Genomic DNA, 18,214 nt, shown 5'->3' with positions numbered 1-18,214 from the left:
GTCCTATAAGAGTCGCTTGTTGCACCAGCACAAGGACACATTTAATACAGATAGAGAGTAAATAGTAAGAGGTATTTCAAAATGAAATACAACAGAAGTAGAAAATATAAGCTATACAAGAGCACTTAAAGACACAATTTGACAAAAAACGTGACAATGGTGTGGTGTAATTAATAGCAGAAGAGTCAGCATGGTATAATGTAAGTAAAAGCAGATTAATTAATTGTATATTATAGAATAAATCAATCCAACAGAGATAACTTAAATGCCTGAAAGGAGAGCCTGTTTTAAGAGGAAAACAACATAAAGTGCACCAAGTATCGCCAGATTATTCTCTCTGTAATGGATGTACTTTTCTTTATAGTGCAGTACCCAACAACAACAACAATAATCACAATCAATTCAACATAATAATTGGCTACACCTAACTCGACAAACCTACATAAATAAGTACAGTACATTGAGACAAATAGAGACATTGATACTGTACAAACAAGGTAGAACTTTCATGCTTTCACTGCCTGATTGATTGGTTAATAAAAGTAATGGTTGCAATTTGATCTGTAGTAAAAATTATTACACTTGTGAACCTAAATAAAAACATCCCATCCTAAAGTGCATCTAAACAGAAGGCTACAGATTAAATAGATATATAACATAGATAAGATAGATATAGATATGAGCAACAGTGCCTCCCTCTATCGACAACATTTAAACCACGTGACCTATGTTTACATCCTCTCAGCTGTGTCTGTCTTCTCCTTCACTTCGACACAACGGCTCAACGTTCCCAACTTACTTCTCCCTCCATCGCTCGGACCAGCTGACGTTAACTAGATACACAACACAGCTGACCGGCAGTTAGCCTCTAAACAAAACACATTTAAAAAAAGGAGGGCTGCTAAAACGTCTGAAAGTCGCTGACCGTCGCATTGCACAGAGCATCCAGTTAATGCGACACGGCATTGTGAGTATTTTCTTTGTTATGTGTTTTTAAGATAACTGCCGTGTGTTGGTGTGTGTGTGTGTGTGTGTGTGTGTGTGTGCGTGTGTCAGTTATCCGGGTTGTTTTGCTGGCTGCATAATAATCGTGTTAGCTTTAATAAACTCTCGAGTCGCTGTGCAGGATCAACACGAGAGCTTACCTAACCTGCTTTGTCTCTGTTCTGGTGATGGCGCACTCAGGCCCACGACAGCTAACGTTAGCCAGGTCCACACTGCGTGGACTTTTAACACGAGATATCAACTCAAACACCTCGATTTAAACTCGCGGTTTCATGTGCAAGCGTCACCAACTGTCGTCAGTTTCTTTTTGTTCGTTGTTGTCGTCTTTTATTTTTTTTTTACTTTTTTCTATCAGGCGGAAGAAGCTCCGAGAAATCAACGTTTGTTTTTGTGGGATCATTTTTTTTTCCACGCGCACACGCGCGCGCACAGCAGTTACTAAAATGCATTTTCCAACAAACCGGTTTAGCTAGTCGCTGCTAAAGGATTGAGCTTAATCTCACTGCAGAGAGCGAGAGACTGCGGTTATGGCCGACAAGTGGGAACAAAAGCTGGATGAACGCACAACAATAACACTGTTTTAGTGTGTGCCAGCTCGTGCACTCGTGAGACTCTGCTTTCTCACATATGTGGGAGTTTTTTTTTGGTGCAGGAGTTTTTTTAGAAACAGCCGCGATTAATAACGCTCGACAGCGTTTTCATGAACATCGCTGTTCTTCTTCTTGTTGTTGTTGTTACTCCATCGTCACACGCAGTGCGAAGAAAGCGTCCGGAGCAGCCGATTGGCTGTCGGGCCGCCATCTGTGTGGCAACTGCAGCACGTGACCAGGCAGCGAGCTGATTGGCTGTATCAGGTGTCAGTCGTGGGGACTACAGGAACATCTGTAAATACCGAGTGGGCAAGAAAATACAAATACATCTGTATGATGTGAGGCAACGTGCCTGCTGTAAGTCAAAGTCTGAAGGTTCGTGATTGACTGGTGTGTTCAGCGATATCAGAAACACATTATAAATAATATACAAACTACCACAGCTGAATAAACAGCTACTATACTGGTACAACTATACTGATTAGGGTCAGTATTGATAAGTATTCTCAGTATTTTCTCGTTTGGTCTTTAAACTGTATGAAAAAAAAGTTAACAATGCCAATCACAATTTACTAAATTTCAAGGAAATATATATATTTTGTCCTCAACTGTACAAAACATACAGATATTCAATTAACTGTCAAATAGTGCCAGCTTTAAAAAGTGTGGATGGATTCCTTACTTTTAGTTTATTGCAGATGTCTCCTGTTAACTTATAATTGATTTAAAGCTCCTAAAAGACCACATTTATGACTTTTACACATCGACGTTCATCACCTACTGATTGTATTGTCTCGACACTAGATGGCACTCATCTAGGGACTTACAGACACCGTGGCATCTGGATTGATAACAAGTTGATCTCTGAAGTCTATATCTATAGAAACCTTCACTAAAGTTAGGTTTTTATTTTCCTTTAAGAACATTTTTCCTTTTGCTGCTAAGGAAACTTCTATGCATGCCTCTTCTGAGAGAGCTGGATGTAGTCTACATCATGGTGCATTGCGTTTTTTAACTTTCGTCCCAGTTTATAAAAACTATTTCCTTGCTGTACATCTTGCAGAAGAGATATCTCAATTTGGACCTCTCTGACCCTCTTTTAAATAAAGGATGAATAAAATACGACAAAGAAAAGCAGCGTATCCTCAACTGAAAAGCCAAATCTATTATTTCTGAATTTTCCACATGACGGCAAATCCTACCGAGTAGAGCTGCAGCAAACAATTATCAAATAATCTACTGGTCATTTCCTCGAGTCGTGGTTTTCATCTAAAAACATCTAAAGTCTTTGGCCTTGCTGGACGCCCTGTGATGACATCATTCTCATCACACATCAGAAAAGAATAGATAAAATGTAAACAATGCAAAACGCAGGTTACAGGTTGATGTTAGGTACCACAAATTGGGAAAAGGCGTTAGTTACGTTCATCCCCAAACTGTTTTGACCTCTTCTTGTGAATATTCAGAGTCGATATGAGCAACATTGAGAGGAGAATAAGTGAAACAGCTGGAGTTCTGCTAAATATGTTTCATACCCGGCTGCATGCAGTCGGCTCCTGTTGTTAGCCGGGCACAGCAGACGCCTCTACTGTCACATCCTGTGGTCGTTTGTGACTAATTAACTCGGAGTCCAGTGGTTGAGTGAATAAAGATGGATGCTAATGCACCTCACATTCAGTCTCATCTCCACCACTAGCCTGGGGATGGAGTCAGAGGAACGGCCATATTGTGACCTTAATCAAAAGCACCGATCCACTGCTGAGCACAAACATCTTTCAGGTTTTCATGGCAGTCTCTAATATTCCAGTCTGAGGATGGCACTAAAGGAAGGGGTCATTATGGACAGTGACTCATTACACTCCGGGACATGTTGTGCTGTTGTGGAAATGAAAGTCTTGATCAGATACCGACTGTAACATCGGCCAAAACTTTATAACAGGCGAGGAAGACATACTGCTGTAAAGGCTAAAATGCTGGCATGTAATGCATTAAAGATAACCGACACAGGATTGAAACAGTTTGTCAGAACGTGGATCAATGCTGCCTTTTAGTCAAAGAGGAAAAATGACCTATGGTCATGGGGGTCAACAAAAATATTATATTAAAACAAACTTTCAACAGTGACCGTCTGCCCTTTTAGAATATGTAATCAGACATTATGTGTAAGACGTCTCCCCGGTGGTTCACCCTGGAGGAGGGGTCAGCAGGTCATTAACATTCAAAAGGAAGTATCTGAGGACTATTAACATATTCAGCAAACATCACCATATTCAGATTTTGAGGTATATTATGTAAAATCGGACATTTCAGAGCTAGAAAAAAAACGTCATTAGGTGACCAAGATCGCCATGATTTATCTTCTGCGGGGCCATGGTCGGCAGATTTAATGGGATTTGGATCATTAGTTTTCCGGGTCATGAAATAAAGTATTTGACCTGCTGGTGGCAGATGAGGACTCAGCATGGCTTAGAATTAGTAGTGTTCACAAAAGGTGATATTTATTACAGGAGTGTTGTTCTGAATTACAATACAAATGTGCAGGTGTTTTTCATCTCAGTGAGGAGAGAAACACAACACGGTTCTGTGCACAGAGGAATACTCCGACTTCAATAACATTCAATTCAGGCGCCTTTGTAGCGAAACAAACGAGCACTTCTACGAAATTTGCATTTGTAAAGCACATTTGCTCACAGGTTGTATTAATAATATGTTCGACATTGCAGGGAAAATTGTCGCTGAATTTATTTTCCATGCAGACATACCTCATTAATTACACCGTCTCAAGTCTTTTATCCAGTTTCTTAACCGTCACTGTGAACCCAACATGCGCACATTGTTTCTGCAGGGAATACGGGACAAAGCGCTGTAATGTAAATTCATAAGCAGGATTCGTATATCCACGGGTAGTTGTGAAAAAATGTGGAAATCAATAAAAAAAAAAAAAAAAAGCACAAATGTCAAATTTGCCTTCGTTACGACATCAGAAATGCAAACGTGAGACTTGTGAGTGTTGATTTATTGACACGTACGATTATTTTCTACTCATATGAATCATACCGCTGTCGCATTTTGCCACAGACGTCCTCTTCTTTGCTGACAGAGCTGCAAAAAGAGTGGCTAAAATGTCTTGAGTATACAGTTTAAATGCATGTAACCACGAGCACTATCGTTTTTCCTCTCGCCGTCTGCTGATCAGCAGTGTGTACATGTCGCCGTGCGGCCTAGAGGGTCCGTCGGTGTTTCATTACAGCACTAGTGTTGATCTCGTGTTACCGGAGGATCCGTTGCATGTTTCGTCATCCTGCGGGGTTCAGTGAGTCGTGGATCACAGCAGCTCAGTCATGACCTGACATGGAGTCAGCGCACTTTCCACACACACACACACACACCAGGGTTCAACCCGGGACACCCAGTGTGTGTTTACCAGTGGTTTCCTTTTTACACACAGATTCTGTTCTTTTTTTTTAATGGAAAGAACTAGCTTCACTATAGCAACACATGTTATCACGTAGCTGCTTTTTGATTTGTCTTTTTTTTTTTAAAAAGGAGTGGGTGAATGATGACTCCTGTTTCAAGACTCGAGGTAATCATCGGTGAGACTGTACAGCAGTGCTCAAAAGCAATTTGCTTGTACAATACCTCCCCTGACCCATTTTCCTGGATTTTCTTTCAAATGCAGGCTACTCAAAAGGACTATGCATTACAGAGAGGATAGAGGGGAACTAAGATAATAAAAAGAAAAATACACTGCTGTGCAATCAGTGTTGGTAAGCGAATCAATGATTCCTCTTGCCTGCGAGAAGGAGCCAATGGAAAATTACCTTACCAGGCCTCCCGCTACAAAGTCACCTCTGAATTGAATCTTTATTAGCTGAGTCAGATGTGGAGATGCTGAGGAGGCAGAGAGGGAATTCAAGTCTTGTCTCCCTGGGCTGCATCTCCAGCGCCACCCTTCCACTCTGTGCCAGTCGCGGGGTACTTAAGTCATCAAAGCATCTATAAAATGTTTAAAAAGCAGCATGTGGTCGTAGTTCACTCTTTATTTCTACGATGTTGTACTTAATAGTATTCAATAGTAAAGCCGGTAGCTCAGGACTGGCCATGTAGTTTTCAGACCAAGCGGAGATCAGTTTTCATTGACCCAGTGAAGTGAAGTGGTGAACTTTTGACATTTGACTAATCAATTAAACTAATCGTTTCAGCTCTAAAATAAAAAAAACATTCTCTACAGTATACAGCACATTACACTGTGCACGCAGGATATAGCATGACTAACATAGCTTTTCCACCACCGATCCTCTGTAATGTATGTGCAGGAAAATCCCGGGTGTAACAAATTACATTAATGACGGTTCTGTTTCATAAAGCCGTGCTGGTGAGCCAGCATAATGTCTGTGAAAAAAAAGGCCTGTACACATTGAATAAGAGTAAACAACTTGTATAAGGGAAGTGTGTGTTTGGAGGTTAATCTCAGGAGGTAATGATGTGCAGAATAGTAATCTGAAGGCTCCTTATTACAAGCCACACATTTTATTATCCAATTAAAATGCCTTAACGTTGTATTATTGGATTGTTTAAAAAAAATATGACCCTTTGGTGGGTTATGTGGTTTGTAGTTAATATTCAAATAGATAAAGCTTTCATATTTCATCGCGTCTTTAAAGTGAATTTATTTGGAAATCCACTGATATGTAATAATTCTTTCATTCTCCAGTCTGTCGCTTTCAGTCGTTAACTTTTCAGCAGAAAAACAACCACAATCGTGGGAGAAAATTCCTAAATCTTTACTTTCATCAGCATCTTAAATCTGCACAGATGCTGTGTTCCCCAGCGGGCGTGTTGTTGCCATAACGTGTTTATGTAATATTTTCTCAGGTCACTTGCTGCGTGGACATGACCGGAGTCTGAACCGACGCTCGAGGAGTCACAGCGGCAGCAGCGTTCAGGTCAGACGTTCTTCCCCCATGCCACACTGAGGAGGAATCGCTCACCCGGAGTACGAGTTTCGGCCCTTGTGTGTTTCTCTTCTCTTTTTGCCATGGGGGGAGCCGTGAGCGCTGGGGAGGACAATGACGACCTCATTGATAATCTGAAGGAGGCCCAGTACATTCGCACGGAGAAAGTTGAGCAGGCCTTTCGGGCCATAGACCGCGGTGACTACTATCTGGACGGCTACCGGGACAGTGCCTACAAAGACTTGGCGTGGAAGCATGGCAACATACACCTGTCTGCTCCGTGTATATACTCGGAGGTGATGGAGGCCCTCAAACTGCAGCCTGGACTTTCTTTCCTCAATCTGGGCAGTGGGACTGGCTACCTGAGCACAATGGTTGGCCTCATCATAGGTAAGCATAGCGTGCCCAGCTGTGCTTTGTTTCATGTGTGGGAGGTGCTCGGATATCAAATCTAGGTACAACAAAAGTACACCGTGTGCCTGAAAATCAGTGCATCAGTGATAATAGGACTGCAATTTTCATGTTTGGTTATTTAAAGAAAAAGATCAGTTTCCTAAAGCCAGAAGGGACAATCTACAAATTGCTTGTATACAAGTCAATATTCAGTTTCTCACATAAGACAAAGATAATCAGCAGATTTGGTATTTTTGCAAGAAAATTACCTTGTTACTTGCATCACTATTTGATTATCAAAAGAAGGGCAGAATTATGTAACAGTTAACCGTTTCAGCTCTACATGAAGTCACAATAGGTAGTTGGTATTTCTGTGTTTTTCATTGTTTTTTTAAGAACATATTGTTCCTGTTGTGTGTTTCTTTTCTCTCAGGGCCATTTGGTGTGAACCATGGAGTTGAGCTCCATAAGGACGTGGTTGAATATGCCAGAGAGAAACTGGATGATTTCGTAAAGAATAGTGACAGCTTTGATAAGTAAGTTCTTGCTTTTAATAGGAACATTTCATTTTGGCAAAAAACGCCAATTCGATTTCTTGCCGAGAGTTAGAAGAAAAGATTGATTCCACTCTTAAATCTTTTGGTGAATTCTTCCAGTTTTAAAAAGTGAAGCCAACGCTGAAGTGACTTAAACTTCCATTCTTTCTAATGGCCAGCAGGGGGCGACTCCTCTGGTTTCAAAAATAAGTCTACGAGAAAATGACTCTACTTCTCACTTGATTTATTACCTCAGTAAACATAAGTTTATGGTCTCAATCTCTAGTTTAAGTCTTCTTTAATACAGCATGATGTTCATATGTTCATACTCCATAAAGCACGGTTGCGTTTTATGGAGTGGCTACCTTGTGACTGACAGGTTGCTACCACTGTGTTGTCCGGTCTGGATGTTGTCTGCATTTCCATCTTTAACTCGTTCATAGAATGTTTTTAGTTCATGGAAGTGGATTTTAACATTTTGGTCACCTGAGAATGTCTTGTTCAGTGTTTCGTTGTACTTAGCTCCACCCCTTCGTGTCACTTCTGGTTACAAAAAAAAGGGAAGATGGCAAAGGCCAAAAACCAAGATTGCAACAGACAAAAAGCCAAACGTAAAATGGCAGCTGGTTAGCTTAGCTTAGCTTAGCATAAAGGGTTGGAAACCTGACATTGTCCCAATGTCACAAAATCTGTCTCCTAGCACTTCTAATGCTCACTGTTATTTAGTTTGTTTATTCCGTGTAACAACAGCTATTTTAACATGTTATTAATTAGTGAGCTTTAGATTAGATTATTATCTTATTTCTATTAATAAAAACAGTGTGTGTTGAAACTAGTAGCAGTTTTGCCTGCCAGTTCTGCTCTTGTGGACCATAAGACTTTGTCTTGCAAATTAATTCCATTTAAATCACTCTTCCTCTATTCATCTAATCTGCATGTTCTGTTGCAGCTCACACATGTGATGAGCCTGAAAGAAAGCAAAAAAAACAGTTTTCCTTTGTTATTTTCTGTATTTCATCCACTATTCTGGTCATTATTTTTTCACAGGTTTGAGTTCTGCGAACCTGTCTTTGTGGTGGGGAATTGCCTTGAAATCTCAACAGACAGTCACCAATACGATCGCATCTACTGCGGCGCAGGAGTGCAGAAAGACCATGAAAATTACATGAAAGTACTGCTCAAAATTGGAGGCATTCTGGTGATGCCTATAGAAGATCAGGTAAGTGCTACAAGCCTCCTGAATGATAAAGAAGTAACACATAATGGTTGCTATTCAAAATGCTAACACATGAGGGAAAACAGGTAAAATAGCTTTGACCTACAAGACTGGTTATGCAATTTTCACATGCATTATTGAGCCGCGACTGCCCCTGGATTTGAGCAGCCGTGTAAGGAGCACACAGAGGGCTGTATAAATACGTTTTATTTAAAAGAAATGGATGTTTGAGTGTGGGGCATGTAAGAGTGCATTGGACATATTTTGGGAAGTTGGTGGAGAATATAGTTGGACTCTTTTATTCCAGTAAGGAGGGTAAAGTTTATGACAGATTCATGGTCAAGGATTTTGGGCAACGCTTGACTAAGATTAGATATTGTGACCCAAGGTGTTATGCTGTCAGTTATTTAAGACTTGAGTGTACTAAGGCCTGAGCTCAGAGAATGCAGTATACTCATAAGAAATCAATCAGACGTTATGCTGTGTTTTTAAAGAAGGTACAAGGCTTTAGTAAGAACGAAAACAGCCTTCACAGGCTTATGAATCATGATGGGGAAAATAATTATCATTTTGATCAGGCATTTTTGTAAGTACTACAAACCATATACCATGTCCACACTAATGCGAATCATTAAAAAAAATAAAATAAATAAAAGCTGCCGCCCTCCCACCTCCAGAGTGGACAGCTATGAAACATGAAGCATGAGAAGAACGGAGCGTTTTGCAAATGTTGCCAAACTGTATGATTGAGTATCTTAAAAGACACGGCGGGGTACTAATGGGACGAAGCAACAAGCCGTTGTTCTTCCCCACTCATCTTGTACGTTACAGTTAAATATAATGGATCGCATTATACAGAGGCGATCTCAAACATGCTCTTCATTAATGTTTATGTCGGTAGGCGCTCTCATAAGCATAAAGGGATCTCAATGCATACACTCAGGAATTACTGTTTGCCAATAGTGGTAATTCAGATTGTGAATGATTACGGGTTATAAATGACCCAAGGCTCAGTATGTGTACACACACATTTGCATTGCTCTGAATGTATACAGAAATGGACAGAATGATTAGGATCAAGGACAACAAAGCCGGATAAATACGGTTAACAATAGACAGGACTAATGTGCACACAATAGGTGTCTATATAAATGACCAACAATGAAAAAATAATTAGATTAAAACGTTTATACACAAGTCGAGTGTTCTGCAAGTTATCAATAAGTTAGTTAGTGCAGGAGGAAGCGTGCATCAACTCATGCGAGAGGTGTAACCATTAATGGCGTCCTCCTCGGCTGAGTTGTAACGTTTAGCTAGCTCAGTGGTGCGCGGTGAGCTAGCTGTGTCGAGTATAGCTGCACGCCTCCTCCTGCGCAGTGACGCGGTTGGCGGGTGTAGTTCGGTAGAAATAAAATAGTCTCTTCATGAAACTGCTCAAAACAAGATCTGTGGATTATCTTGAGTAGCCGGTTCATCCTTTCTGGAAGGAGACGCTGCTGTTGAGTTTTTCAAATGTGTTTTTTTTGCACTTTGAACACCAAAAGCAGAGTACCATATAGCCCCATTATGTTGGTGAGAGGGCAGAATTCTCTACAGGCTTTAATGAAAAAAATAATAAGTAGTCACAGAGACCTGCACTCTGACAGTGAGCATTATTGTGTTGGATGAAGTGCATTAAAAATAGCTATGAATGAATGAACCATATGCTTCCAGGGCATCTTCAGTATCTGGTATTAATGGACCTGTTGTTGGACTAAGATGTACTCTCCCTTATTATCATGCATGATGAGTCCATAGCCTCATGGGGTTTAACAGTGTTTTGAGAACTGTCAATACTGTGGACTAGTAATTACTTGTCATGAACTGAGCCAACTTCTCCCACCACCAGACATTTTGATAATGTGTCTGATAGATGTGTGCGATAGGATGATGTAACCCAATTTATATTATAACTGCAACAATGAGCCAAATGATTATTCATTCATGAACAAAATGACAAACATTTGGCGTCTCCAGCTTCTCAGATGTCAGTGCTTAAAACTAACTATCTATCTTTGAGCTTTTAGACGGTTGGTCTGACAAAAACAAGACATTTGAAGAGGTCACCTTTGGCTTTGGGAAATGTGAAGTTGTATGGATCAAACGATGCATCAATTTAATTGACAACATCATTTTGCAGATTAATTGTTTTGAAAGTCTGATCGTTCTTTAAGCCCATTGGCAGTAAGTTGCTCACGCACAAATTTAAGTGTGTGTGTTAATGTTTCATGCACCCATTTGTTACAGCAGCATGTAGGCAAATGGTAAAGGGGCTCATTTCTTCTCCGGGGGCAAAGTTTATCTTTGGTTACACAGTGTTTATGTACATCTGCCAAACCATAATGAACACGTGCAATTTGGAGTAAGATCATTAGATGTGTGAATGTTGTCTAATAAGCAAACACTGTATTTAATAAAACGTGTATCTGTAGAGAATTAAACAGCGTCATGTCCCCATAAGGATATTCTCTATATATATATATTTTGAAGAAACTGTGCTTCTTGCTCCCTAGTGTCACACAACATTTCATATTTTATAAGTGTTAAGTTCAGGTTTTGCCTCTTTATGAAGCTGACCCAGATAACCAGGACTGGCCAGTGCACATGGGACAGCAAAAACATCTTGGCGGTGTCCTTTGCCCCCTTGATCCAGCAGAGCATAGCTGATGGAGAGAAGCCCGACGCTGTCCAGCTGCGTAAGTTCTCCAGCCTCACAAAAACAAAAAAAACAAAAAAACAACCTTGTGTTTTTATTATGCCTAACTGGTCTTGAAGTGTAAAGCAGGCAATATTTCAAAGTCAGACAGTGCATTCAAAGTGATGTGACGATTGGAACAGCAATATTTTGTGTGACATATGAAGCTCGCCCTGCAGCTGCTCTGTTCAGCCAGTAGATCCTTTCCCTTGAAATACTGAGACACAGTTCTCTCTTTGATGGCCTCTGTTGATGCCGGCCTAGTTGAAGGACTGGTGCAGTTGTATGAACTATTCTTATTTTTTTTGTGGCGCACTGCCCTGAAGGACTGTCATCTCTGTTTGTCCTCAGCCCCGTTGACTGTCCGCAGCCTTCAGGATCTGTCTCGGATCTACATACGCCGCACTCTGAGAAACCTGGCCAACGAGGACAGTCAGGGGAAGGACATCGTGCAAAGAGTTCCCCAGAAGCGCAAACGCCGGCGCTGCCGGCGGCGACGCATCAACACCTACGTTTTCGTGGGCAATCAGCTGATCCCCCAGATGGTGGAGAGCGAGGAGGAGGAGCACGCCGAGGAAGAACACAAGGAAGTGGAGGAGGAGGAAGAACGAGACATTGGCGACATTGAAATCCTCAAGCAAGTGAACGTGTTGAGAGACCAAATAATGTCTTTACCGCTGCCCGAGTCACTGAAAGCATATCTGCTGTATTACAGAGAGAAATGACTGATTCACTAATATCCACTCTTAATGGGTGCAGCGCCTGCTGAGATGCTTTTCTTCACCCTTTTCAGTACTGATGTAGCATTATTTCCATTAAATCGTAATGGCAAAACTGTAATGGAAAGAGACGACATAGATAGTGGATAATTATATGATTATCACGAATTGTATGAATTTGTATATCCCAACAAAAAAATGAAAATTAAAAAAAAAAAAAATGTAAAAAGTATACTGAATGGACAGTTTGAGAAACCCATTTTGAGATTCAGATTTTATCACAATGTCAGGATTTCTGCAGAAATGTGCAGATTAAAAATTGTATATGAAAAAATAAAAGTTCTTATTATATTTGTCAGAATATAATCATGCTGAGATGAAGACTTTTACTGCAGCTTTTATATAAGCTTTAACTTACCGTCAGGGTCTGGGGATTAATTGATCACCAGAAAAGGAAGCAAAAGACACTGAAAGTCAAATAAGGCCACGCCCTCCACCTTTTTTGAGTTTCTTGCTTAATCATGAATGGGGGTGTCGTTACTCTTGAGATTTTGTTTCCGGTCAACGTGTTTTGTACCTTCCTGTTACAAGAGATCATGGAGAGACTTTATTGATTCATCATTTTTTCTACAGGGCACCTTTTGATGTAACTTTTTCTACAGGGTGCTTGTGTTTCCTCACTTTGCATATGAATAGCTGACACCCTACTTGATATGATGCGGTGTTGTAGGACCCTCTCCTCTCCATGGTTTCCCCATCCTTGATGCAAATAGTATAATTAATTATATCAGAGGTTTGGAATAATGATAAAACTGATGACCGGTGTTCAGTGGTGGTTCACATTTTTACCTTTTGTTTTTTTAGAGGGGACTGGTAAAAGGGGAGATGATAGTCAATAATGCATGAATTTACTGTAAATGTGTTGGGTGTTCCTGACTTCACATCTTATGATTGGTCACTGGAGATGATGTCCCAAGTGATCAAGACTGGAAATGTTTTGATAAAAAAAATAGGATTTAAAGAATATTAATCAAGTAGATGGCCTTTAAACAAATCTCAAATTCTGTATTTTGAAGCCTTTTGTATCCTGAACTGTAGACGTGTCCTACGAAGCACCTTAGTCTGCAGTCCTCAAGTGAAAAAAAAATCATTTTTATTGCGGACTGGACTTGTTGTGATGTAAATCCTGTTTAATCAAAGTACAATTTGCTTGCAGAACTTCCCTGATAGTGGTGGCTTCTAAGTGCCAACGTACCCCCATCACATTAGGACTTCTGTGAGTTTCCTGGCACAGTAAATTTACCCAAACAAAAGGTATATTTCTACAAAAACATTCCACGGTGGGGAAAGAAAAAAAAAAAAAGAAAACCGCACATCACTGATAGATGTCACACTTTTTCTTCATGCTTTACGGTCACAGACTTTGGAGATTTCATTCGTCTTACTTTGAATGCATCATTTAGTATTCCAAAAGCTGAGTTGAATGTTGTTGATATTAATTCTGTTCAATATAAAAGTGATATATATGTATTGTTATCATAGGATTCTGCATACAGTTTGATTTGGTTTGTTGTAGCGCCCTTTTGCTGTACTGTATCTTGACACTGGGAACTCTGTAGATCAAAACTCCACTGCTGTCTGTTGAATAGATCAAATATAGTAGTGCTTATGGTATTCATTTTCTGGTGTAATGAAAAATATTTTGTTTAAAAACGGGAGTGATTATTCTATTAGTAGTTTGTGTGTGTGAAGAGGTAATTATTATTTTCTGTCAGTTTCTTTTTTTTACATTCATGGAAAAGCTTTGCAAGTAAGCAATAATGGAATAATTTCTCATCTTATAATTACCAATAACCACATAGCCCCATTTGATTTGCGTAGTATCCATTAAAATCCTCATGACCAATTACTGGCATGCAACGGTTTGTATACCATTACCTAAAACATAATTGCTAATCAAAGAGCACATTGAAAGCAGGGGACCTACAACCTCGACTCTCAGGTCACGCCTTGCACCAAAGTTAATAGGACTGCTGTGATCCCGTTTAATGTGGACGAGATTTGACTACAAAAATGGCGCCCGGTAAAGACCAAATTATAACCAATTCTGTGCTTTTATATTAAGTTCATTTGTTAAGAGCCGAAACAGTTGTGTCACTGGTTATCAGGCCCAGGTTGATTTCTCATAGTGCGTGCAGTTCATTTGGAAAATGTGTCGTTTCTCCGTAAATGTTTGGCACAAAAATAAAAAGGTCACAATCACATTATGCCTCTTCTAATCATTGTAACTGCTCTTTATGCGTCTCCTTTGTTTCTTTCTCCGAGAGTGCCAACCTTGAATCCTTGGAAAGCTTGTGATAATGCTGTTGTTTTTTTTGCTTTTGTCACTGCTACTATTAATTTATTCACACAGAAAAGGTTTCCATCTAGCCTCACATAACGGCTTTTCTGAAAGATTTATGGATGTCCTGCAACAACCAAAGACAAGTAAACAGGCACATAAAACCTAAAGCTGCATGCATTACAGATTTATAGTGTAATGTACTTGATGCTTTACACAACTCGACTACCTTTCACGGCTGGAAGCAGAGGTAAAGCGATGTTTTTTAAACGGAACCTATTTTTGGACCTTGCTGTACATAGACTGAAAAATGTAATTCCATTTGCTAGAATATGAAAAGCAGTGTAGTGTTGAATAAACTACAATTACTTCTGTTGTCACTTGATGCAGTGCAAGACCATTAAACAGGCTCTTGTCTTTAAAAAAAACCCAGACAGTTACAAATCGTAGTAGAATATCACTTTGACATCAAGTTAATATACGGGTTGTATGATACACATCCCACCTTTGGGTGCATAAAAAATAGAGGTAATATGGGTAAAAGATGGATTTCTCTATAGAAACAGAAGCTGATGTGTAAAAATCAGCTTTTGAACCTTTAATTAATTGGAAAATATTTTCTTTTCTTAAATACTACTTTGCTTTATGTAAAGAGGTACTCAAAATGTAAACAGCAGAGATATATCTCGATTTTAATCTCCAGAAAACTCCACAAGTGTTGGATACTCTTATTCATATAAAGTGTTGCATCTTTAATAAGATGCAAGTTTCAGACTAAAAACTCCTAAGTGCAGGATAAGATCACCCTGAGGACATCTTCAGGGTGTTTTTCTTATTCTTTGTGAACATTTTACTAAATGTATAAATGATTACCGGATAGTCAGGAATGGAAAGAGTTCTAGAATATGTTACACAAGGACAAGATTTTTTACTTTAAATGAGACATTTTACTCAGGTTGGCCTAAAAGTCGGTTATATTCATATTTATTCTGAGTAAATGTTACTGCGTTGCATTTTTACAAAGACTGGAGATGACACTTGCACACGACTGATGAGCAGAAAAGAGGACAAAGCTCAAACACAAATGACCGACCACAAATAAAAATGGACACCACGGCGGGTGCAACAACAACATTCCGCCAAACGACTTGTTAGAATCAACAGCAGACGACACATTGTTGACTGTTCTACTCTTAGAAAGTTACAACCATCACGAGTGTGTTGATGTATTTACCTGTCGGATGACTTTCTGTGAGCCTCGATCGTGCACCAGGAAGTTCTCCACAACTTGTTTGCCCCTTCGTTCTCAATGCAGATTAAAAACCAGTCCACTCAGCCCCTCTGTCCCATCATAACCAGTCCACTCAGCCCCTCTGTCCCACCATAACCAGTCCACTCAGCCCCTCTGTCCCATCATAACCAGTCCACTCAGTGGACTCAGTCCGCATTAAGCAATTAACCAGACAAACGACGTGCACCTGTTGGTGACGCAACACATGGATGCGTTTGATTCTGGTCGCTTAACGTGCTCACCGGGTGGTGCATTAAACCGACGATTAATTGAGGCAGATGCCAAGGTACATTAATGCTAACCATAACCCATAATGATGTAATTGACACACTTGGAGCTTCAAGCAGACAGGTGAACAGAACAGAGGCACCTGGAGTTTAAGACTTCTTCTGTGCTGCAGCTGCCGATTCGTCTTTTGTCTTTTGTTCCATTCTGAGTTTATCAGGATTTTTTCGTGTAATTTTTGCTTTTACATTGTAACAGACTTGACTGTCTCAGGAAACCCCCTAAATTGTATTGAACTACACGTCTTTTTGATACAATTATGGACCATGTCTTTAAATATGTAAATATCATCACTGAAATATCCATTTGAGTAAGTTAAGTTATATTTTAAGTATGTTCATATTGAGTACAAAGTGTATTTCAATATAATTAATAATGCAATGGTGTCTCAAAAGGGCAGTCAAGTGCACCAAAGTGTAGTCAAGTATATAGTTTGAAGTTGTACTGCTCACATGTCATTAAAATGAATAGTTTGAAACGAAGCTCATTCCATCTCCAGTTAGACCACTTCTCAAGAGTATCAATCTTCATATCTAACTCTCAGTAAGACAGCGAATTAGGGTAATTTTCCAAATGTCAATTTCTTTGAGTGCAGTCAAGTATATCTCAAGCTGTACTACTTATAAGGAAATAGCAGCATTTAAGTACTGAAAGCATAGCTCCCCTTTGAGTACAATCAAATTACGTTTTCACAAATGAACAAAAACACGTACAATTGTGATTTGAGCTCTCTTCATGTTATGTGAACTGAACTTTACGTGTTAAATCAGTGAACACATGAAAAATAAAACCCACCACAAGTGAGCCATGTTATAAAAGGTCTTATTTATTAATTTATCACACAGAATATTTGTTAATAAAACATCTGCAAAAAATAAAATAAACCTCACTCTCTAGATCCTATGATATAAAGGTATATGCAACCGAGATCATTTTAAAGCACAAAAGCATCACTCAGACTTTCTTTGCATAGACTGCACCACCACCATTAGTCTCCCTCAAACACTCATGTGAGCTTAACAAGCCCGCACAGTGCAGAGCACTTCACTGACCCCATTTAATTTGCTATCCTCTAGAGTTTACTTACCCATGGGCCTCTTCTGTTCGGAGTCTACTTTGTAAATGGAAGGTAAGAGCATGACTAATTGCGCTAATTGACCTGAACTCTTTTGAGTAGGATAGGTTAGTTGTCCCTCTGCTGCATTTATAAACAGTTTAATACAGAGAGAAGTTTAAAGGGGCATCCCAAACCTTTGGAGGCCACGACGCTACATATCTCTGTTCTTCACTGTGTTTTTTTTTCTCTTAATAGTCAACGAAAAGTTGTCATATTTACAAGGTGAAGTTAAAAAAAATATATTCCAAAAAGACACCACTGCAGATTTTATTCTTCTGGTCGAGAAGATGATGAAGAGAGCGCGAGGTTACGGGGTTTCCACCTGGTCGTCTCCGCTGCACATCAAATTAACAAATGCCATAATCCCTACAGGTAATCCCTCAAGTAATCGCCATAATTCATAATTCTTTGAGTTCATTTGAATGTCAGTGTTTATTTACATAATCAAGTTTTGGGGAGAAAATGCTTTAACATTATAAGAGATGTTTTATAATCGTGTTTGGAGTTGTATTGTCAGGTTATAGTTGTGTGGTCCGTGATTTATTTTCATCCATACAATAAAAACTACGCCTTCACACAACCCTCTGACCTCAGCTTGTGGGTCATAATCAGAGAAAAATAAACGAGGTTACTCCATATATTCGCGCACACACACACACACACACACACACACACACACACACACACATCTAAAGCATTCATTTCATCCAACCAAAGGTGCCAGCAAACATCAGTGTAAATGTATCTAAAATTCTGAATCAGATTTATGTTGCCATGTAGCTTTTAGTTGGACTCATAAATAAATTGTACTGCTAATTCAAGTACGAATGTAGGTTACATTGTTCACCTCAAGAACACAAAATGAAATATAGAAAGCATCATCATATCAGTGTCCAGACAAATCCCCACAGAAGTTCAAGGGATTTGCTGTCTGATGAGAAACAAAAAGGCTCCAAAATCTTGAATAAAATCACATTAAAAAAAAAAGCACGCTACTGCATTTTTCTTTGAGATGTGTTGATCATAAGGATG

The 18,214-nt window shown here is 39.6% G+C and overlaps 1 protein-coding gene across 1 annotated transcript; it reads left to right on the top strand.

Annotated features, from left to right (window-relative positions):
* The first annotated feature begins 759 nt into the window (after positions 1-759).
* Positions 760-13,560, top strand: pcmtd1 (protein-L-isoaspartate (D-aspartate) O-methyltransferase domain containing 1). The gene is made up of 6 exons (XM_079172615.1): positions 760-967; positions 6,471-6,940; positions 7,377-7,479; positions 8,527-8,698; positions 11,307-11,430; positions 11,781-13,560. Exons 2-6 carry the CDS (start codon positions 6,634-6,636, stop codon positions 12,152-12,154), a joined length of 1,080 nt encoding a protein of 359 aa, XP_079028741.1. The 5' UTR covers positions 760-967; positions 6,471-6,633; the 3' UTR covers positions 12,155-13,560.
* Positions 13,561-18,214: the final 4,654 nt, after the last annotated feature.

This window comes from Pholis gunnellus, assembly GCF_910591455.1.
Source record: "Pholis gunnellus genome assembly, chromosome: 14".
Classification (NCBI taxonomy): Eukaryota; Metazoa; Chordata; class Actinopteri; order Perciformes; family Pholidae; genus Pholis; species Pholis gunnellus.
Note: the sequence above shows the minus strand (reverse complement) of the source record. Positions and strands in the feature narration are given on the sequence as shown.